We start from the raw sequence: 20,554 nt of genomic DNA, 5'->3' as shown, positions 1-20,554 counted from the left end.
AATTGATTTATCTTACTATTGAGTAACAAAAGTTTTTAAAATATATTCTAGATGCAAGTCCCTTATCAGATATCTGATTTGCAAAAATGTGTTCCCATTCTGTGGGCTCTGTTTCACTTTCTTGATAGTGGCTTTTGAAGCATAGTGTCTTTTGAAGTTTTTCATTTTAATGAAGTCCAGTTTACTTGTTTTTTTCTCTTATTGTTCATGCTTTCAGTGTCCTACATTATAAGTATATTTTTGTTGCCTAATTTTAGCTGAGTCAAAGCAATAGGCTTCATTTGATTTGTCAATGTTATGGAAAAAATAGCTAAAATAGTTTGAAATAGTTGTCGTTAGCCTTGAGACTATAATACGTTGATGCCTTTTTATTAACGTGGAATCAAGTGGCATTTGGCTGAACATTCCAATCATGGTGTAAAGTAAATGGAAAATGATATGTTTTAATTGAATTAAATAGCATAATGAAAAATAAAATCAATATTATTGATTTCAAGGCATTTTATTCAATAAAATTCTTTTTTTCCTCAAAATTTACTCCATTAATTCTACTCTACCACTGACATTTCCCTTTGCCATTAACCTTCAGACAATATAAAATGACTGTTAGATGAAGAAATTAATGATTGACAGCTGGACTAGAAGTGGCTTTTCATTGGCAAAAGAGCTTGAGCACGAATGGTGATATGTAATGAGATTATACATGTTGTTCATTGGAATATATTTAGAAAAATCATGGTAAATCTCTTTGCTTTAGGAGAAAAGAATGAAACAGTGGTTTTTTTTTTTTTTTTTTTTTGAGACGAGTCTCTGTCATCCAGGCTGGAGTGCAGTGGTGCAATCTCGGCTCACTGCAAGCTCTGCCTCCCGGGTTCACGCCATTCTCCTGCCTCAGCCTCCCGAGTAACTGGGACTACAGGCGCCTGCCACGATGCATGGCTAATTTTTTTGTATTTTTAGTAGCAACAGGGTTTCACCGTGTTAGCCAGGATGGTCTCTATCTCCTGACCTCGTGATCTGCCCGCCTTGGCCTCCCAAAGTGCTGGGATTACAGGCGTGAGCCACCACGCCCGGCCGAAACAGTTGTTTTAAAATTATGTTTCTTTTACATAGGACTTGGGCTTCTGTTAGGGGTTAAGGAGGGGAAGCCCTCACTTCTAGACTTGTGTCACAGCAGTTTCCTTTTAATATATTTTACAGAGTAGGAGCTCATTGAAATGTAATTTGAAAGGAGAGCTTCTCTTTTTTTTTTCTTTAAAGGGTAGTAAATTGAAGTATACTGGTACAGAGAATTGAAATATGGGAGTTTTTCTGCAAGCTTGTTGAGAAATCACTTTTTCTACCAAAGATACCATAGTATTTCTTCTGGAGTCAACAATAGGGTGACATGGTGTTCCTAAAATCCTACTTCGTACTTTTTAATAAAAGACTTTAGACGTATAATCAAATTCATCTCAGTATAAAGGGTGTTTCATTGGGGCTAACTTCATGATACTTTTTCATCTAGTTTTGGACTAATACGTGTGTCTTTATATTCAAGATTTAATACCATGTTTGTTTACTTCACAGGTTATGAGTGCCAGTGAGCCGCCTTAGATAGAAGCATCATCAGCACTTTATTAATGATGGATAGTGAGAATAAACCCGAAAATGACGAGGATGAAAAGATAAACAAAGAAGCACAAGACTTGACAAAGCTTTCATCCCATAATGAAGATGGTGGGCCTGTATCTGATGTGATAGCAAGTTTCCCTGAGAATTCTATGGGCAAAAGAGGTTTTTCAGAATCATCGAACTTTGATAGTGTTGTTATAGGAGAAGACAGAAATAAACATGCTTCCAAACGTAGGAGATTAGATGAGGCAGAGCCCCTTAAATCTGGAAAGCAAGGTGTTTGTAGATTAGAAACTTCTGAGAGCTCAGTCACAGAAGAGGGTATTGCATTAGATGAAACAGGGAAGGAGACCTTTCTCAGTGACTGCACAGTTGGAGGCACTTGTCTCCCAAATGCCCTCTCCCCTTCTCACAATTTTAGCACTGTTGATGTTGTTTCTCTGAAAACAGACACTGCAAAAACATCTGCTCAGGAAATGGTTTCCCTTGATCTGGAAAGAGAATCTCCTTCCCCCCTGAAAGAAATTAGTGTTAGTTGTACCATTGGGAGTGTAGATACAGTTCTCAAGTGCAGCATCTGTGGGCATTTGTTTTCTTCTTGCTCTGACTTGGAAAAACATGTTGAGTCTCACATGCAGCAGTCTAAGGAATATACCTGTTGTCACTGCAGCCACAAAGCAGAGAGCAGCTCAGCACTACATATGCATATCAAACAAGCACATGGGCCACAGAAGGTCTTTTCTTGTGATCTTTGTGGTTTTCAGTGTGCAGAAGAAAACCTGTTGAATGCACATTATCTTGGCAAAACACATCTCCGTCGTCAGAATCTGGCCGCTCGTGGAGGATTTGTACAGATCTTAACAAAACAACCTTTTCCTAAAAAATCACGTACAATGGCAACAAAAAATGTCCACTCGAAACCAAGAACTTCTAAGCCAATAGCAAAGAATAGTGATTCAAAAGGATTACGAAATGTGGGAAGCACATTTAAAGATTTCAGAGGAAGTATTTCTAAACAAAGTGGTAGTAGCAGTGAGCTTCTTGTTGAAATGATGCCTTCCAGAAATACTTCGTCACAGGAAGTAGAGATTGTTGAAGAACATGTTACTTCCCTTGGTGTAGCTCAGAATCCTGAAAACCAGAGTAAAAAGCTAGACACCTTAGTAACCTCAGAGGATCTCTTAGAGAAATTGGAATCTACCAAAAATACCCTTCAGGCAGCACACGGTATCAGTGTAACCTCGAGGCCAAGACCCGAGCGAAATATTCTCGTGTTGGGTAATAGCTTTCGTCGACGAAGCAGCACTTTCACCTTGAAGGGCCAGGCAAAGAAAAGGTTTAATCTTTTAGGAATTAAAAGAGGTACAAGTGAAACTCAGAGGATGTATATGAAACACTTGAGAACACAGATGAAAACACACGATGCAGAGTCAGTGCTGAAACACCTGGAAGTGAGCAACAGTGTACATAGAGTGTGTGTGACTACCTCAGAAACCCAGGAGGTGGAGCAGGGCTGGGGGAGTGCCCGTCCTCCGGACTCCGGGCTGGACTCCCTGACAGTGAAGCCAGCTCCTGACTCTCAGACGTTGTGTGCTTGTACAGACTGTGGGCAAGTAGCTACAAATAGGACAGATTTGGAAATCCATGTGAAAAGGTGCCATGCCAGAGAGATGAAATTTTACTGCCATACTTGTGACTTTTCTAGTATGTCAAGAAGGGACTTAGATGAACATTTGCACAGTAACCAGCATCAGCAAACTGCTTCTGTCCTGAGTTGTCAGTGTTGTTCATTTATATCCTTGGATGAAATAAATCTTAGAGACCACATGAAGGAAAAGCACAATATGCATTTTCTTTGCACCCCTTGTAATCTGTTCTTTTTGTCTGAAAAAGACATGGAAGAACACAAAGCCACCGAGAAGCATATTAATTCATTGGTTCAACCAAAGACTTCGCAATCATCTAACAGTGATTTGGTTTTACAGACTTTACCTTTAAGTACTTTAGAATCAGAAAACGCAAAAGAGTCTATGGATGACGCAGGAAAAGCATCTCAGGAAGAACCTGTGAAGTCCAGGGTAAGCCATGGTAATGAAGTGAGGCATTCCAGTAAGCCTCAGTTTCAGTGTAAGAAGTGTTTTTATAAAACAAGATCTTCTACTGTTCTCACGAGACATATAAAACTTCGGCATGGTCAAGACTATCATTTTCTTTGTAAAGCTTGTAATCTTTATTCATTGAGCAAAGAAGGAATGGAGAAACACATTAAAAGAAGCAAGCATCTTGAAAATGCTAAGAAAAATAATATTGGCTTAAGCTTTGAAGAATGTATTGAAAGGGTTTGTATAGGTGCAAATGATAAAAAAGAAGAGTTTGATGTCTCCGGAAATGGAAGGATTGAAGGCCATATAGGTGTGCAATTACAAGAGCATTCCTATCTTGAGAAGGGCATGCTGGCACCTGAGGAACTGTCACAGGCTGGTGGTAGCACCAAAGATGATGAATTAGCTTCAACCACTACTCCAAAGAGAGGGAGACCTAAAGGTAACATCTCACGGACGTGTTCACACTGTGGTCTTTTGGCCTCTAGTATTACAAACTTGACTGTTCACATTAGACGAAAACACAGTCACCAATATAGTTATTTATGCAAAGTGTGTAAGTATTACACTGTAACTAAGGGAGATATGGAACGTCATTGTGCCACCAAGAAACATAAAGGACGGGTAGAAATAGAAGCAAGTGGAAAACACAGTTCAGATATCATTGTTGGCCCTGAAGGGGGTAGCCTTGAAGCTGGTAAAAAGAATGCTGGCTCAGCAGCGACCATGTCAGATGAACATGCTGACAAACCAGCTGAGTCACCCACCTCCGTTTTAGAAAAGCCCGATCGTGGAAACTCAGTTGAAGCCGAAGTTGAAAATGTATTTCATTCTCTAGATGGAGAAGTTAACAGCCATCTTCTTGATAAAAAGGAGCAAATATCTTTAGAGCCAGAAGACTTCGCCCAGCAGGGGGATGTGTACTCCCAGAGAGATGTTACAGGCACAGGTGAGAATAAGTGTTTGCACTGTGAGTTTAGTGCTCACTCCTCTGCTTCTCTAGAGCTGCATGTAAAACGGAAACATACAAAAGAGTTTGAGTTTTATTGCATGGCATGCGATTACTACGCGGTGACTCGTCGCGAGATGACCAGGCATGCAGCAACAGAGAAACACAAAATGAAAAGGCAGTCTTATCTCAACTCTGCTAATGTAGAAGCTGGTTCTGCGGACATGTCCAAAAACATCATTATGCCTGAAGAAGGGCATCAACAAAATTCTGAGGAATTTCAAATAATTTCAGGTCAACCATCTGATACTCTTAAATCTAGAAATGCTGCAGATTGCCCTATTTTGAATGAGAACACTAATTTAGATATGTCTAAAGTGCTCTGCGCTGCTGACTCTGTAGAAGTTGAGACTGAAGAAGGATCTAATTTCAATGAAGACCATTCCTTTTGTGAGACTTTCCAACAGGCTCCTGTCAAGGATAAAGTTAGGAAACCCGAGGAGATGATGTCCCTTACTATTTCCTCAAACTATGGCTCCCCAAGCAGATTTCAAAATGAAAATTCAGGAAGCTCTGCCTTAAATTGTGAGATAGCAAAGAAAAACCATGAGATACCGAATGATGCAGGTGAGCTGCGTGTCCATTGTGAGGGTGAAGGAGGAAGCGCGGGAGACAGTGGAGGTGTTGTCCCCCACGGACACCTGTGCCCTGCAACGCTCGATGGGGAGCACTCGGCTGAAAGCCCTGCGCTTGTTGTGACAAGAATAACCAGAGAACAGGGAAATCTGGAGAGTGGGGGTCAGAACAAATTTGCACATGGGCATGGTTTGGAAGACTTGAAAGGTGTCCAAGAAGATCCCGTTCTGGAGAATAAGGAAATTCTGATGAATTCACAACATGAAACAGAATTTATTTTGGAGGAGGACGGCCCAGCTTCTGATAGCACAGTTGAAAATAGTGATGTCTATGAAACTATAATTAGTATTGATGATAAAGGGCAGGCCATGTACAGTTTTGGCCGATTTGACTCCTCCATAATAAGAATAAAGAACCCTGAAGATGGTGAGTTGATAGACCAGTCTGAAGAGGGCTTGATAGCAACGGGAGTGAGAATTAGTGAGCTGCCCTTGAAAGACTGTGCTCAAGGTGTGAAAAAGAAGAAATCTGAGGGCAGTTCCCTTGGTGAGTCTACACGAATTCGCTGTGATGATTGTGGCTTCTTAGCGGATGGACTGAGTGGACTGAACGTTCACATAGCCATGAAGCATCCTACAAAAGAGAAGCACTTCCATTGTTTACTCTGTGGAAAGTCGTTCTATACCGAAAGCAACCTTCACCAGCATCTGGCTAGTGCCGGCCACATGAGAAATGAGCAGGCCAGTGTGGAAGAGCTTCCGGAGGGAGGGGCCACCTTTAAATGTGTCAAGTGCACAGAGCCCTTTGATTCTGAACAGAATTTATTTCTACATATTAAAGGACAGCATGAGGAATTGCTGCGGGAGGTGAATAAGTATATAGTGGAAGACACTGAGCAAATCAACCGCGAGAGGGAGGAAAACCAGGGAAACGTCTGCAAGTATTGTGGGAAGATGTGTCGAAGCAGCAACTCGATGGCCTTCCTGGCACACATTCGCACTCATACAGGTATGTAGCTCTGCAGCAAACCAAGTCAGTGAGGACATGGGGCCATTTGTTCCCATCCAGATACGCAGCCCTACCTGTGGCTGCTCATTGGCTTTCTACCCGGTTCACATTTCACTGCTGTGTGCTGCTCTGCTTGTCTGTAATAAGTCATTGTTGACACTTAACATTTTTAAGGGTAATTAAGCCCTAGTGATTTCAAAGGCAGGTTAGTTGACAAGTTTCTTTTAATTTTGTCAAAAAGCCTAGTCCCTCTGATGCCTTTTAAAATCTGCTGTCTGTTGGCGGCTTTTCAGTTGTTTCTGAGTCCTAATTATTTGATTTTCCAAAGTCTATATTAAGTGGCACCTTATAATTTCAGAAGACATGTTAAGTGACTTTTAAGGAATGGAGTAATCAAATTTTCTTACAATATTAGGCATGCAAAAATATTCATCATTAGATATTTTATATCCAAAAGTGTAACTTCCGGGTAAGAAGATTCTACCTTTGTGGATCAAAATTAGCCACCACTTTCCAAAGTTAACATGTGCTGGGGATCTGGTGTTCCTGGAGGTAGCACCTGATTTAGTCTCTGTGCTCTGTCACAGTTAGTGTTCCATTTTAATGTTTAATTTTAGGTGGAAAGTTTTTTAAAAAACATTTTTTTTTTGTGGAAAATGCATAAGCTACTGTTCTAAATTTATGTAAAAATTCACTGCACTGTTTCTGTAAACCTGCCATACATTCTTTATTTTAAATAGACAGCTTTTCTAAATCACTGTGCTCCGCTTAGACAAGTTCTGTCTCCATGGTTGAATTTATGAGTGGATTTGAATAATAAATTCACATTTCAATGAACATATTTTCATTAAAACTGTAAGGTTTATTTTACTGTACTTTTAAATAATGGCTTATTATTAAAGCTATACTTTAAATTCATACAGTTTTTGAAACTTAGTGCATGGTTACGAGGAAGAAGACAAAAGAGTATGAAGCATTATTACTAGTTTAGGGTGATTAAAGATAGATAAAAGTTTTTCATTGAAGGAAGTAATGGGGCAACCTGCATAAGATTAATCTAAATAAATACAAACATTGTATTTGTGATCCCAAATATTCCTATGCACTGCAGCCATTTTTGGGGAATAAGTCCAAAGGCTTATTTGTCTGCACTGTCAGTATCTCTCTCAGTGCCTTGTTGCAGCTTTCTTTCTGAAATGATACAGTTTTAGGAATAAGACTTGTTCACATGCACAGAAAATATGTACTTTCTTAATATGCCGTCTTAAGGCAGATAAAACTGAATAAAACTAAGAGGAAGATGCTAATGGAGCTCTTTTTAGAATTCTTTATGCAACTGTCTGGTTAAGACATGTTGCTTATAATTGATGTGTCCATTACTTGAATTCTCTTGTAATTATAGTCAATAAGTCTTGTAAATGTGTTAAAGCTCACTAAAAGCATACAAATTCAAGAACAGAGTAAGGCTAATAATTTAAAATAATCAATGTAGGCATTTCAGCACTTAATTTCCCTTGTGTGTTGATAGCTGATCATTCTTAATCCATTAAGATTTATTTAGTCGTTTACAATGCAAAATAGGTTTGCACTGGTCACTTGTGCCATTTGAAAATGTCCACCAGGTTAAGTGCAGAATGTAGTCCATTAGTCTTCCTTGACTATATGTATTAATTGCATTTAAAATCAAGTTAATGTGGATGTGAAAGTGAGGTAACTATCAATATGTGACAAAGTAACCCTACTTATATAAGTTACATCATTGATTGTAACATTTAGTAAAAGTTAGCATAGTTTTTTTTTTAAACATCTTGTGTTGGTCTTATCAGGAAGTACATTTTTATTGTGCTTTGAAACACTACCAAGAGCCCTGTTCCTGAGGACACAATACGAGTCTACCATTTCAATTTTGCAAGTCATTTTTTGGGAAGTTGATCTCCAGGTTTTAATTCAGGGTTTTTTCTTGGAGCATCTTAAAATGAATTGCTTTTCACATACTTTGCTTATGTCCATAAAATAGTAATGCAGAGACTGTTATTAATGGTTAACTGGAAAAGAGCTTACTCTTCCAATCCCTGTTTTCATATTTTGTGATTTACTATATGTTTTATATAACCTTTTCTTCCCATCCTTAGCAGGATAAAAGCAGCACTATAAGAAATAAATGAGTTTTGGTTATCAAGCATTGTAGGAAAAAGGATCCTAGAGTCTCCCCATGTGCATGCTACTACAAAGCAATCAACATGACCAGAAAGGGCAGTCTTTGCTTTCACATTACATTAGCAGGACTAAAAAACTTCGTTTTCATTTCTCCCGCATTGGTCTGTTAAAGCTTTTATTTCATGTAACATGGGCTACTGTTAAGTACCAGATTGTCTGAAGCCATTCGTTTTATGTTTAGAGTGCTCTGGTCACTAATGCCATCTCAAAATGTTCCAGCGAGATAGGGAGTGTGTGACTTCACTAAGAAATTCTGAAGTTAGGGCCGGTAGTGTTTGTAGCTCAATACGTGACAAAGGACAGACAGCTCAGTAGGAGAGTTCATCTGTAGACTTTAGCACAGTGACCACAAAGACTTAATGTTGTTCACTGCTTCGTCTGTGTCCCACATTAGTTGGCTCTTGGTATATCTTGATGAGTGAATAAATGAATGAGCAGATGAATGAATGAATGAAGTGTTTGAATGTTTAGGGAGGATTGTAGAACGATGGCTCTAGTTGTTAGATGATGGGTAATATACAACTTTCTTCATTCTTTTAAGATCTAAAGGCTTTCATTTGCTATTTTCTCTTTAATGCTAATGGCACATCTATGTATGCATAGCAATTAGTAATGACTGATGGTTGAGGAGCCCCTCTAGGTCTGAGTGAAGACCTGGATTTTAAAGTCCTTGAAATTCTTTCGGCAAAGTAATAAGGTACCAGAAAGATAGAGAGCCTCTTTAGTTTTTCCCTTTGAAAAAACCTTATGGACCAAATGAAAACCAAAAAACCTACTGAGGATAATGCTGTTCCAAGGAATGGAACTGTTGCAAATAATATTGTTTTTAATAATCAAAATATATCTGAGAGAAATATTTGGAGATCTGCGATTTTACAATTTTGTCTTATAAACACTATGTCTGCATTCATTTCGGAAAGTGCATAGCAAACATAAAAACGGAAATGTTATTAGTTAGGAAAAAAGGAAAAAAGTGCTCCCCGCTTTTTTTTAATGCGGAGAAGTATTACCTCTGCTAGTATTTGAATTTTTATGGCACAGAAAGGAGATGTTAACACAGTCTACTCTGAATATAAGATGTGAAGAATAGTCAAGGCCTCCATGATTCCGGGTGAAGCAGTCAACAGAATAACTCATTTATGTATTGTCAGCATGCTGTGCTGTGATCACTGAGACCTGCAGAAACTAGAGTTTTCCACAGAGGAGCAATGGACAGTAAATGGAACACACCAGAGACCCCATGTCCCTTTCTCTGTGGCATCTATGCCACAGGAGGAGGAGTTAGTCACATGGCAGGTGCTGTGTGAGCAAAATGAAAACTCAAGCCCATGAGACCTTTTACATCCATTCACCAAAATTGTGATACAAATATTGGGAGAGGTTGATCTTCTTTGTTTCGAGTCCTGATATTATCGTTACTTAATAATGCCCTAATTACCCTATTATCTTTAGAGCATTTAAATTTAAAGTGTTGGTAAATTGGTTCTTCACATACTTTACAAAAGTCCCATTATAGAATTCTATGTCTTAGTGAAATGTTCAAAGTAGTGATAGGCTTGGTTTTATCAGAATCATTTAAATAAACTGTATTTTCTAATGTGACTGATAGAATGTGATTGCTGTAAGCTGCAGTCTCAGCCTGCTTTTGACATTTAAACATGTAAACCTGACTAGATATAACCATTCAGGTGCTAAATATATTTTACATCTACTTCTAACAGCAGAAATGGAAATATTAAGAGATCTGGCTTCATTGTCATTGAACTGTGAAATATTCAACCTTGTCTGCCGGTTCTTAGTACTGTTGACTTTTTTATTTCTGTTGGAAGATTAAAATTAAATGCTTCACTTTTTTTGTCAGCTTTTGGGAATTAAATTGAAATTTAAGACTCTAAAATTTTTTACTGAGTGCTTCAATTTCAACAAAGTATTCTTGGAGGATTTTTTTTTTTTTTCCAAGGACACTGCACAAAGGTTCATTGATCAAATATGATTTATTACAATTTTTTTAATTTGAGCTCTTTGTATATTTATTAAAGTTCACATTTCATGTTCTATCTAACTATAGTAGAGGGAGTATTTCACCATATAAGTACTAAATATGATATGAAAAATCAGGGAACATACTGTACTGATTTTAAACTGGTTTTTATAATTTTGATTTATTTGAAGATGTATTGGTTAGAAAGTTTGGAAATGTTGTATATATTTTATATCTTAAAAGAGTGTTGTTTCTCATTAATGTGGATGATTATCTGTTAATATGTTTCAGTTTCAATCTTATCTATTACTGACACTAAGTGTGTAGACTTTGAAATAATCTTATTTTCTCATTTTTGAGTATAGTTTAATCTTAATTCTTTACGAAATGATTTAAAAAATTTTGTATGCTTTTTGTGTTGAAATATTTGTTCTTGAAATTAATAACCAAAATGTCAGTTCTTCCAGTTTGTTTAATCATCATCGATTCTTGACTATAACAATGACCATAAAAGCATAAAAATTTATCTACTGTATATTTATAAATTGTGTTATTAAAAATATAGGTAATAATTTGGGACAAATGCCAGGAAAGAACCTGAAATATACCATTGTTTTAATGTGAGTAAATTCAAAGCCGGAGAAATATGAGGAAACAAGGAGGTGGCCACAGAGAAATGTATTTAATGATAAATATGCTTTTAAAAATATCAGCTGCCCTGCGTGCATTTGTGTTTTAAAAATGTTCCCTTTGAAGTGTTGAGTGACTTTAAGGTGTATTTTTGTGAATTATAAGAAAAATATTTAAAATTATGTAGCTCATCTCATCTACTTAGTACTGCTCAGCAGTCTCACTTTTGAGTTTGAATCTTAGGATCGTTAGTGGAAGTTAGGAAGACTCACTGAAGCAAAGTCTTCAGAGTAAAATAATTAGGGAATCAGGTCTATACAAGTTATAAATGAATGCAAGTATTCCATTTTGGGTACAGAAATTCTTAATTAGGTTAAAGGTATGATTTAAGATTTAGTCCTCTTTTCTAAGCTATTGGTGATGTATTATTCAAAATCAAATCATATTTTATGTTAAATTTACTTAGGATCAAAACCATTCAAGTGCAAGATATGCCATTTTGCAACAGCTCAGCTTGGAGATGCCAGAAACCATGTGAAAAGGCACCTTGGGATGAGGGAATACAAGTGTCATGTCTGTGGGTGAGTAAATTGAAGCCATCTCTGCTGCGTGAACCAGGAAGCATGTGCAGGATAGCCATTGTTTCGGAATTCAATACCGATAGGAGTAAGAGTGGCTAAAATTATGCATGCGTACCCTCCTTTCCATTGTTATGGTAAATTCCTTAAATACAGTTATGACATTCTTCTCCTACTTCTAATCCTGTACTGAAGATGAGCAATTTTATGGGCTACAAGGTCAATTTGAACCTGTAATCTGTAAATTGACTAAATTATAGGATGTTCATTCACATTGCCAGAGAGAACTATAAATTCCATTTAAAGACATAAAAAAATACATAATATAGCTTTAGGAATGTATATGTATGTTTTTTTTCTTTTGCTGTACTGCTTTAATTTTTTATCACATGAGTAGCTCTGGATCCATTGGACTTATTCTATAAGGAAAACAACAAAAGATTTAATTTCAGATGGCTGGTTACCGATTATTAAGGGATGATGCTGAAGAAAACTGTTGTTATGCATTTTCGTGTAACTTTATTTCAAAACTTATTTCCTTTTTTAGTTAATGTTTCTTTCTCTGAAGAATCATGTACAATGTTTAACTGTTACTCAAATGTGTTGCATTTAATAGAAAGTGCTAAGGTGCCTTAATGCAAAACTAATTAATTTAGCAGAAATATTTAAAAGGTTTTAAAATGCTAGATCATACATGGTATAACATAGGACATTCAGAGGTGGATTTTAATACCCTACTTCTGATTAAAAGTATATTTTAATGCTGTTATGCTAGAGAAATTAATAAGTGCATCATATAAAAATTCTTCATGTGAAACCTGAGAAACTTGCAGTTCTTGTGGCTAATTCACAAAATACCACAGGCTCAATTACATTATGCAGCGTGCACGTATTATATTAGGTTTATTTTTTTAGTAGAAGATTCTGCTGATTGATAGTACCATGTAAATACGTTTTATGTCAAAAACAAGTTCTGTTGTTTGTTGGACAGTACACTTCATCCCAGGATGCAGTGGTGTATTTTGACCCTTAGGATAGTTCTACAAATACCTTTGCAAGCAGTTTTATGAACCATGGTCTGTGATATATTCATTGGCAGAATTGATGGTTCAGTGACTTGCAGCTAGAGTAAATGAAGATGACCCTTTGCCCTAAAGTCCCCTGAAGATAAGTGGGAGAATGAGTTTTGTTACTACTGATTTTAGCTGCAAGGGTCAAGTGTCAAATGGTTCATTTTAATTGCTGTAGGTCTTGGAAGTTTAAAAGATATCTCATTTATTGTTTTTACCATATGAGTTATAGGAAAGAAGAAGGCCCTGACTCCAGTGAAAATTTGCTATTAGGTGGCAGTAAGCAGTTTTTCTCTCATTTCTGAGAAATAAGTAAACAATTTTTGCATACTCTGTCAATAGAGATCTAATTCCATTCATTTTTTAATTAGGGTTACTAAGACCCTGGAAAGAGAAGAGAAAGCTTTTTACAGAACAGTTTCTAATGTGTCTGGTATCAAAAAGAATACATAATTGATTGGCGTTAGTTGTATAATTTGAACAGTGCCCACCCTGCTCGCTAACTGCTTACTGCATACAACTGAAATATTGTATGAGTAGTTCATATATTTGATCCTGGAGATACAGAATTGTAAATGATTGTACATATATTGAGTTTTATACTGCCTTCAGCGAGAGAGCTATGTGTATGTGTGCGTATGTAGAACAAGCATTCTAGAGTCCAGAATTGTATTTCTTAGAATTATGACAGCCATTGAATTTCATCAGACTAGGAAATAATAGTTCTCTTTATTTTTTTACAATGAAATTTGATTTAAAAGTTAGGTAGCAATAATTTTAACGGTGACGCTGAAAGTTCCGAAGAATTGCAGTAAACTGAAGAATACTTATTGATCTATGTAGTTGGAACAGAATGGTAGTGAATTAGGTACCCTTCAATGTTACAGAAAAAGTATCATAGGTTGTGTCATATTTCATGTGTTTCAAAGGGATAGGGCAGTGTGTAGGTTAAAAAAGTGAAAAACATAAAAAAGTGCAAGGATTGGTTATCAGATTACTGGCACTAGAGAGTATTTGTACATTAACATCACTGACAAAGTCAATTCATTATCATTGATGGCTAAATAATCTTAGAAATGCTCAGTGGACCTATTAGTTCCTGAACATAAGCAGCTCATGCTGCATTTCTTCATTAGCTTTAATTGCTATAAATTTTACCTTTTACAAAATCATGCTTTAAAAGGTGAAGTGATCTTTCAGGAACATTAACTCTATAATTTTGTCACAAACAGAAGGTCCTGCATTATGTTTTCTTTTCCTTAGTAGTTATTATCTTAGTCTCTGCCTTTTAGAATTTTCTTAATCTCTTCATTATTTGAGTTTTAAGGAGTTATTTCTCAAATAGTCTTGATTAATAATAAAAAAATTGGGCCGTCACATTTTTAAAGTGAAATTATTACTCAGAATACTGTATTTTTTCTTAGTAACCTCTTGGTTTTCTTGAAGAAGAAAACTAATATTTTATGGTGAAATTGATGGAAACAACAAACAGTATTGAGCTCAATATTAATGTCTCAGATTATTTGTAATTGACCTCCTTTTCAGATCTTTATATTAGATGATTTTGGATGCTCATCAACTGCACGTTTTGTGTTTTTCATTAACACGTAGTTTTAGGGTTGTGCATTAGCAACACCCTTGACAAAAACTGCCTTTTAAACTTTTGTATAAGTTGTCTGAACCTAGACTGATTTTCTTTGAATCTTCAGGATCAGTTTTAAGATACCATTACCCCCTTTTGCCCTGCCCCATTGGCAAATCTTAACTACTGTATATCTTGAGTTTAAGTTAGTTTGACAGAAGAAGCTGAATGTATTAGATGCCTAATTCCTATTAGGTCGTTAGGATTAAGAATTCAGAATTTAAGTTTTGCGTACTCAAGGTTTACCTGCTCATGTCATGGTAAAAATTTAAAAAATGTATTGCTTTGTACATCATGTTTTAAGTACATGTTATGGATAACTTCACGTTAAGAGCCATTTATTTTACTTTCACTTTTGGGGGAACCTTTTTTTTTTTTTTTTTTAAAGTTGAGTTTCTTACTTGTTAAAAATATCCAAATGTGATCGAGAGAGGAATTTTATAGAATATACATACGTTTATATTTAGGCACTTGATGGATAGTTAACATGAAAATCTGTTATGACTCTGACATAGGGCTTAGTGGGAGAGAAAGTAAGAAATAATAGAAACTATACCTATTTTCTATAGTTAATGCTTTTATTTAATAATTTTGTGTTTAGAAAATAGGCCAAATGCGTATTTTTATTACATCCATGATCTTTACCTTTATTTCTTTCAGTAGTCAAAAACGTAAAAATCTCGATGACTTAAAAAAGTTATTTTAGGCACCATGTCTTGTTAAATTCTTTTAAGTTTATTTTATTCTCTATGTACATATAAGGTAGTATACCTGGTACTCTAAATAGTATTTATGCAGTGCATTGTGGTCTAATAAATAGCCTTGATTAACTTTTATCTCACTTGTTGATTTCTATAGCTTTGTGGATTGCTTACCTTATGCTTATTATCCCCATTTTACTGATGGGAAACTTAATATTCAAAGTGTTTTTAGTGATGTACTTAAATTATTCCACTAGTAATGGTAGACCACTCTTTCTTCCTTTTAACTATTTCTTTTCTTTATTTCTGTGCTTTTTATAACACCTGTTTTTGTTCCTGACTTTAGTTTGTACTTTTTTTTTCTCTCTAGGTTGTTTTCACTAGCATGTAGGAAATGTAACTTATCTACTTTCTCCTACCATCCACTTTTATTTTCTACTTTTGCCCACATTTACATTTTTTAAAAAAATTGCTTGCACATTGCTTTACTTTCATATTCTGATATTGTCTCTCTCTCTCTCTCCCCAACAGTTTCCCTGTTTTATATTTCCCACTTATAAGTGTTGTATTAAATAATTTTATTTTTTCCCACTCATTCATGTGTTGATAATTTATTGCATTTACTTGAGGCTTACAAACTGAACATATTTGTATAATAGCAGGAGGTAAGTGTCTAAAAGTATAAAGATTATATCATCCCATTAATATGAGAGGGATATAATTGATAAACTAGGGTTATTGTTTTTGTTTTGCAGTATTAGTTTTTTTTTTAAGAGTTGTAGAAGACTAATAATTAGCTTGTGATTTCAACAAACCTAAGAAATGATAACCAAGTTTGATATGCCATTATTGAGAAGCACAGACCCTTGTGTGCAGGATTTAGGAGTTGCATTGTTTACTGATTGATTTACCTAAGTCTCGTCTTGATCTTGTGTATGGAGTTAAATAGTTGAAATGAATTTACCTAATCAGGAGAGTATAAGGGCATTTTCTAAATCTGTCACATCTGGGTTCATGAAAAGATTCCAGACATTTTAAAATTGTATATTAATGTGCTTATGAACTGTTTATTCCTAGTTGGTTTAAGAAACCTTAAATAGAAAGTTACTAATGCAGTAAAACTCTGTGTGTGTGTGTGTGTGTGTGTGTGTGTGTGTGTGTGTGTGTGTGGCATTACCTAGTTTTTGTGCATTAGAAGGGATCTCTATGTAGATGATTATAATGTCACTTTCTGACCTTTGCAGCTTGAATAATTGTAAATCATTGCTTCATAACGTGTCAGAGAATGTCTGTACTAGGCAATTAAATGGCAGAATATAATAGACCAAATTATTGCCTGTCATGTTTTCAACAACACAGTTAGTATTTGAGTTACACTTAATCATTACGTGCATTAGCAACTTCATTGGAATCCAGCTTCAGGCTGAGCATGAAATACATTACATTATTTAAACCTCTAATGGTACAAGTCATTTATTTGTGTTGAAGTGTACAACATGCAGAGTTTCATAAAGCAAGGAACACTTGAGAGCTTAATTTATCCAAATCAAAGTCTAAATGCAGATAAACACAAGTGGCAAAAATTAGTAATTTTTATAGGCTGGAAATATTTAAAAATACATGGTTGTGGGTAATTGTAGGCAGCAGGAATAAATTAAAATCACTATTTTTAGTCTGCTGTGAGAACTAAAGCTGTGTATACCTAAATCATTAAAAGCACCACGGAACTGCATTTTTAGCTGAATAATTAGTTACACCCATCATCTCTACAGATATATCCAAATAAAATAAGTATTTGGTTTAGCTGGTTGTTTTGGTTAAAGAGATATAGATAGGAAATGTTTATTCTATAATGTGGCATGAATTATGCTTGTAACAGTATAAAGTGCAACATCTCTCAGTTTTGTAAAAAATGTTTAGATTAACATTAAAATGTTCTCCCATTATAAATGGTACATTATGTATTTTATCCATATAATATTTTAATATTTTTTTGTTGAATATTTTTGTCTTTAGCTTGAAATTTCACAAATGCTATGTAATGATTGCTTTCTCTCTACCTCAGTTAGGAACAAAAAACTAACATTATTCATGTATTCCTCTGATGTTAGAATCCTTGAGATACCTTTTACGTAGTGAATGAACATTTACAATTTTTAAAACTATACAAATGACTTTATTATGGGAAAGCCTAAGAGTGATCTTGGTTATAATATTCACATATAAAACTTGTTTTCTCAGATATCATCCTCGTGTATTTTCCAGTGAACTGTTTGGTGAAGCCGGGAGAGTGCTGGGGTGTTAGGACAGCAGAGTGGAAACTGAGGCAGCACTCAGCTCCTCCTCACAGGGGAAGGACAGCTCTTGTCTCCATTATATCCTGGTTTGGTTTTCTGTGGTAGTGGTTTCTAAAATTTTTGCCACAGAAGGGTGGGGTCATAGATGTATTCCATGGCCAATAAGTATGATCAACCTATAACAAAATAGAAATAAACTAAATATTATCATTTCTTGGTGTAGTAGTTGAAAACATTGGCTTCTGTGTCTGAAGTCTTTTCCAGTGAAACAATCATGTTCTAGTGACTTAACTCGTTGCTTCTTTTTTTTTGTTTGTTTTAAAGTGGCTTCCTTGTGATTTTAAAATGCTATTGTGATGGCTAGATGTGGTGGCTCATGCCTGTAATCCCAGCACTTTGGGAGGCTGAGGTGGGAGAATCACTTGAGCTCAGGAATTTGAGATCCGCCTGAGCAACATAGGGAGACCCTGTCTTTACAAAAAATAAAAATAATTAGCTGTGCGTGGTGGTGCATGTCTGTAGTTCCAGCTATTTGAGGGGCTGCAGAGGGAAGCTCTTCTGAGCCCAGGAGTTTGAGGCTACAGTGAGCTGTGATGGTGCCGCTGCACTCCAGCCTGGGCAACAGAGCGAGACCCTGTCTCTAAAAAAAAATCTTGTAGAGTCTCAGGATTCTTTAACCTTCCTGATCCCCACAGTAGAATATAGGAGGGTAGCCATTCTCCTGATTTCCTTTGCCTGTTCCGTAATTTTTTTTCTTGTTAACCTTCCTCTCCCTGTTCTGTTTCTCACAGTCCTTTACTTTGTGGGTGCTTTTGCTGTTTCTTTTGCACAAGAACTGGATGAGAAGGAGGTATGAGAAATGTAGATCGAAGGGAAGCATAACCGCTGATTTATTATTTGTTTATTACTTCTCATTTGGCAGATTCTTGTGCTTCCTTTTTTTTTTTTTTTGGTGGGCATGGTGACAAGGTGGTGCCCGGGCTATCTGTGTTGCGGAAGCCACTCTAGGAGAAGGAGCAAGGCTGAGTGAGAACACAAGGCTGGGAGGACAAGCTCTGCTGAGGAGCAGAAGGAAAATCTTTTCTCACAGGAGGGTTATCTTTGAGTTGGATCTTAAAGGGTGAGGGGCCATTCACAAGGCACATTTGGACGTTTTTTTTTTTTTTTTTTGAGACGGAGTCTCGCTGTGTCGCCCAGGCTGGAGTGCAGTGGCGCGATCTCGGCTCATTGCAAGCTCCGCCTCCCGGGTTCACGCCATTCTCCTGCCTCAGCCTCTCTGAGTAGCTGGGACTACAGGCGCCCGCCACTATGCCCAGCTAATTTTTTTGTATTTTTAGTAGAGAGGACGGGGTTTCACCGTGGTCTTGATCTCCTGACCTCGTGATCCGCCCGCCTGGGCCTCCCAAAGTGCTGGGATTACAAGCGTGAGCCACCGCGCCCGGCCACATTTGGACGTTTTTAACAGAGCAAACACGAGGAGAAGTACAGAGATTTTTTGGAAGAGCACTGCAGGCAATTTCTGAAGTGTATGTGACTAACTGGGGGAAGTGAGGATTAAACAAACATCTGTTGAATGTCAGTATATGCCAGCACTGTGTTAGTCTTTAGGGTTAAAAAGGTCAAAACAACATCTGCCTTAGGTGTTGGTCAAGGTCAAAACAACACCTGCCTTAGCTTAGGTCAAGAAAGGCCAAGTCTCCCTAGCTGCTTCAGAAAACACTTCCTTGGGCTGGTAACATTTGATATGCAGCAAGTGGAAGTTAGGCAGGTTAGCAGGGGCAGCCCATTCCAGGCAGGGGTTGCAGCATGGCGTGTGGGATGTGCACGAACTACATGGTAGTCAAGACTGCTGGAGGCTGGATTGTGAAGCCAGGTGGACAGTTCCAGGGACAATTGGGTGAATTGGGCAGGGGTCAGGTCACAGAGCTGGGCCATGCTGAGGTGTTGAATGCTGGCCTTTCCCTCTGCTTTCCATCACTCGTTTTTTCACTTGTCTTTCTTCCCAGTTTTCTGGACTGTGTGTAGGCAGTGAAGAGAGAAGTGGAAAGCCTGGTGGGAAGTTAGTTACTGCTTCAGAATCAAGGGGCATGGGAATTGGTCAGGGAGAATTATTTTAAGATAATTTCACTATTTATAATTTTAATTAATGATGCTATTGATTTTGGGTAATTGCAATGAAAACACGTTGTTAACTGATCCATATAACTTAATGCAGCATAGTTCCAAATAATAATTAAGAGGACTTATGCAGTTATGTAGCCGTGCTACCTATGTCCACATATAACTAATACCATGGTACCAGATGCTGTAATTGTTTCCATACTTGATCCTCTGGATGGGCAATGTCAGTTGGGACAGGAAACCATTAATTTTTAAAAAGTATGTACTGTGTAGTAATCTACTTACTTTCCTACATCTTAGTCCTGGGGTACTTGTCTTGTTTCTAACCGCTCCTGTGGTCTGTGTTTCTGGAGTGTTCTCCCTCCGCACCCTTGATCCACTGTCACTTTTCTTCTGAGACCCTGTCTCCTCTTTCCCCTGCCTTAGCATTCGTATACCAAAGTCTGTTGTCTGAGTAGCAAAGTACTGAGAAATAGTAGTTCCAAGCACTGTAGAATATGCTACTATCTAGATGTACAAATTTTTAGAAAGTTATTTTTGGTTTGCTATTTCCACTCAATTTTAAAAAGTCCTAATTACTGCTGAGGTACTGTAAGAATATATTGAGCTGGGCTCAAGGGATGGTTGTTTTCGAAGGACCAATAAAGTGTTAATTTGCATCATAATTAAGCTGTCACCATTACATGTGTTAATGGGAACTGGAAAATTCTTATAAAATCTGGCTTAATGTAAGATGGTCTTTAATCTATTTTAGAAGTGCTTCTGTAAGGGAAATAGGTGAAAGTGGTCTTATGTCAACACATCTGGTAATTATCATTATAATATTAGCAAATAAGTATGATTTTTTACATCGTGGCTAGTGACATTGATAGTCAAATGCTTCACAACATAAATTTGCACTAGTCTGAAAAATTGGAATGTGTTTAAATATTAAAGACATTTTAGTATTCACCACTAAAATTTATTTTAAAAATAGCGTTTTAGAACTTACACTATTGCCTGGTCCAA

At 36.7% G+C, this 20,554-nt stretch overlaps 1 protein-coding gene across 1 annotated transcript in view; it reads left to right on the top strand.

Moving 5' to 3' along the window:
- ZNF407 (zinc finger protein 407) overlaps positions 1–20,554 on the top strand; it is a 473,707-nt gene that overhangs the window by 31,275 nt on the left and 421,878 nt on the right. The window contains exons 2-3 of the mRNA XM_030810262.1: positions 1,570–6,309; positions 11,604–11,718. Coding sequence (XP_030666122.1) covers positions 1,623–6,309; positions 11,604–11,718 — 4,802 coding nt within the window. The 5' untranslated portion in view covers positions 1,570–1,622. The remainder of the gene's footprint in view (positions 1–1,569; positions 6,310–11,603; positions 11,719–20,554) is intronic.

Source organism: Nomascus leucogenys, chromosome 4 (genome assembly GCF_006542625.1).
Source record: "Nomascus leucogenys isolate Asia chromosome 4, Asia_NLE_v1, whole genome shotgun sequence".
Classification (NCBI taxonomy): domain Eukaryota; kingdom Metazoa; phylum Chordata; class Mammalia; order Primates; family Hylobatidae; genus Nomascus; species Nomascus leucogenys.
The sequence above is the reverse complement of the archived record's forward strand: the minus strand, read 5'-3'. Positions and strand labels throughout refer to the sequence as shown.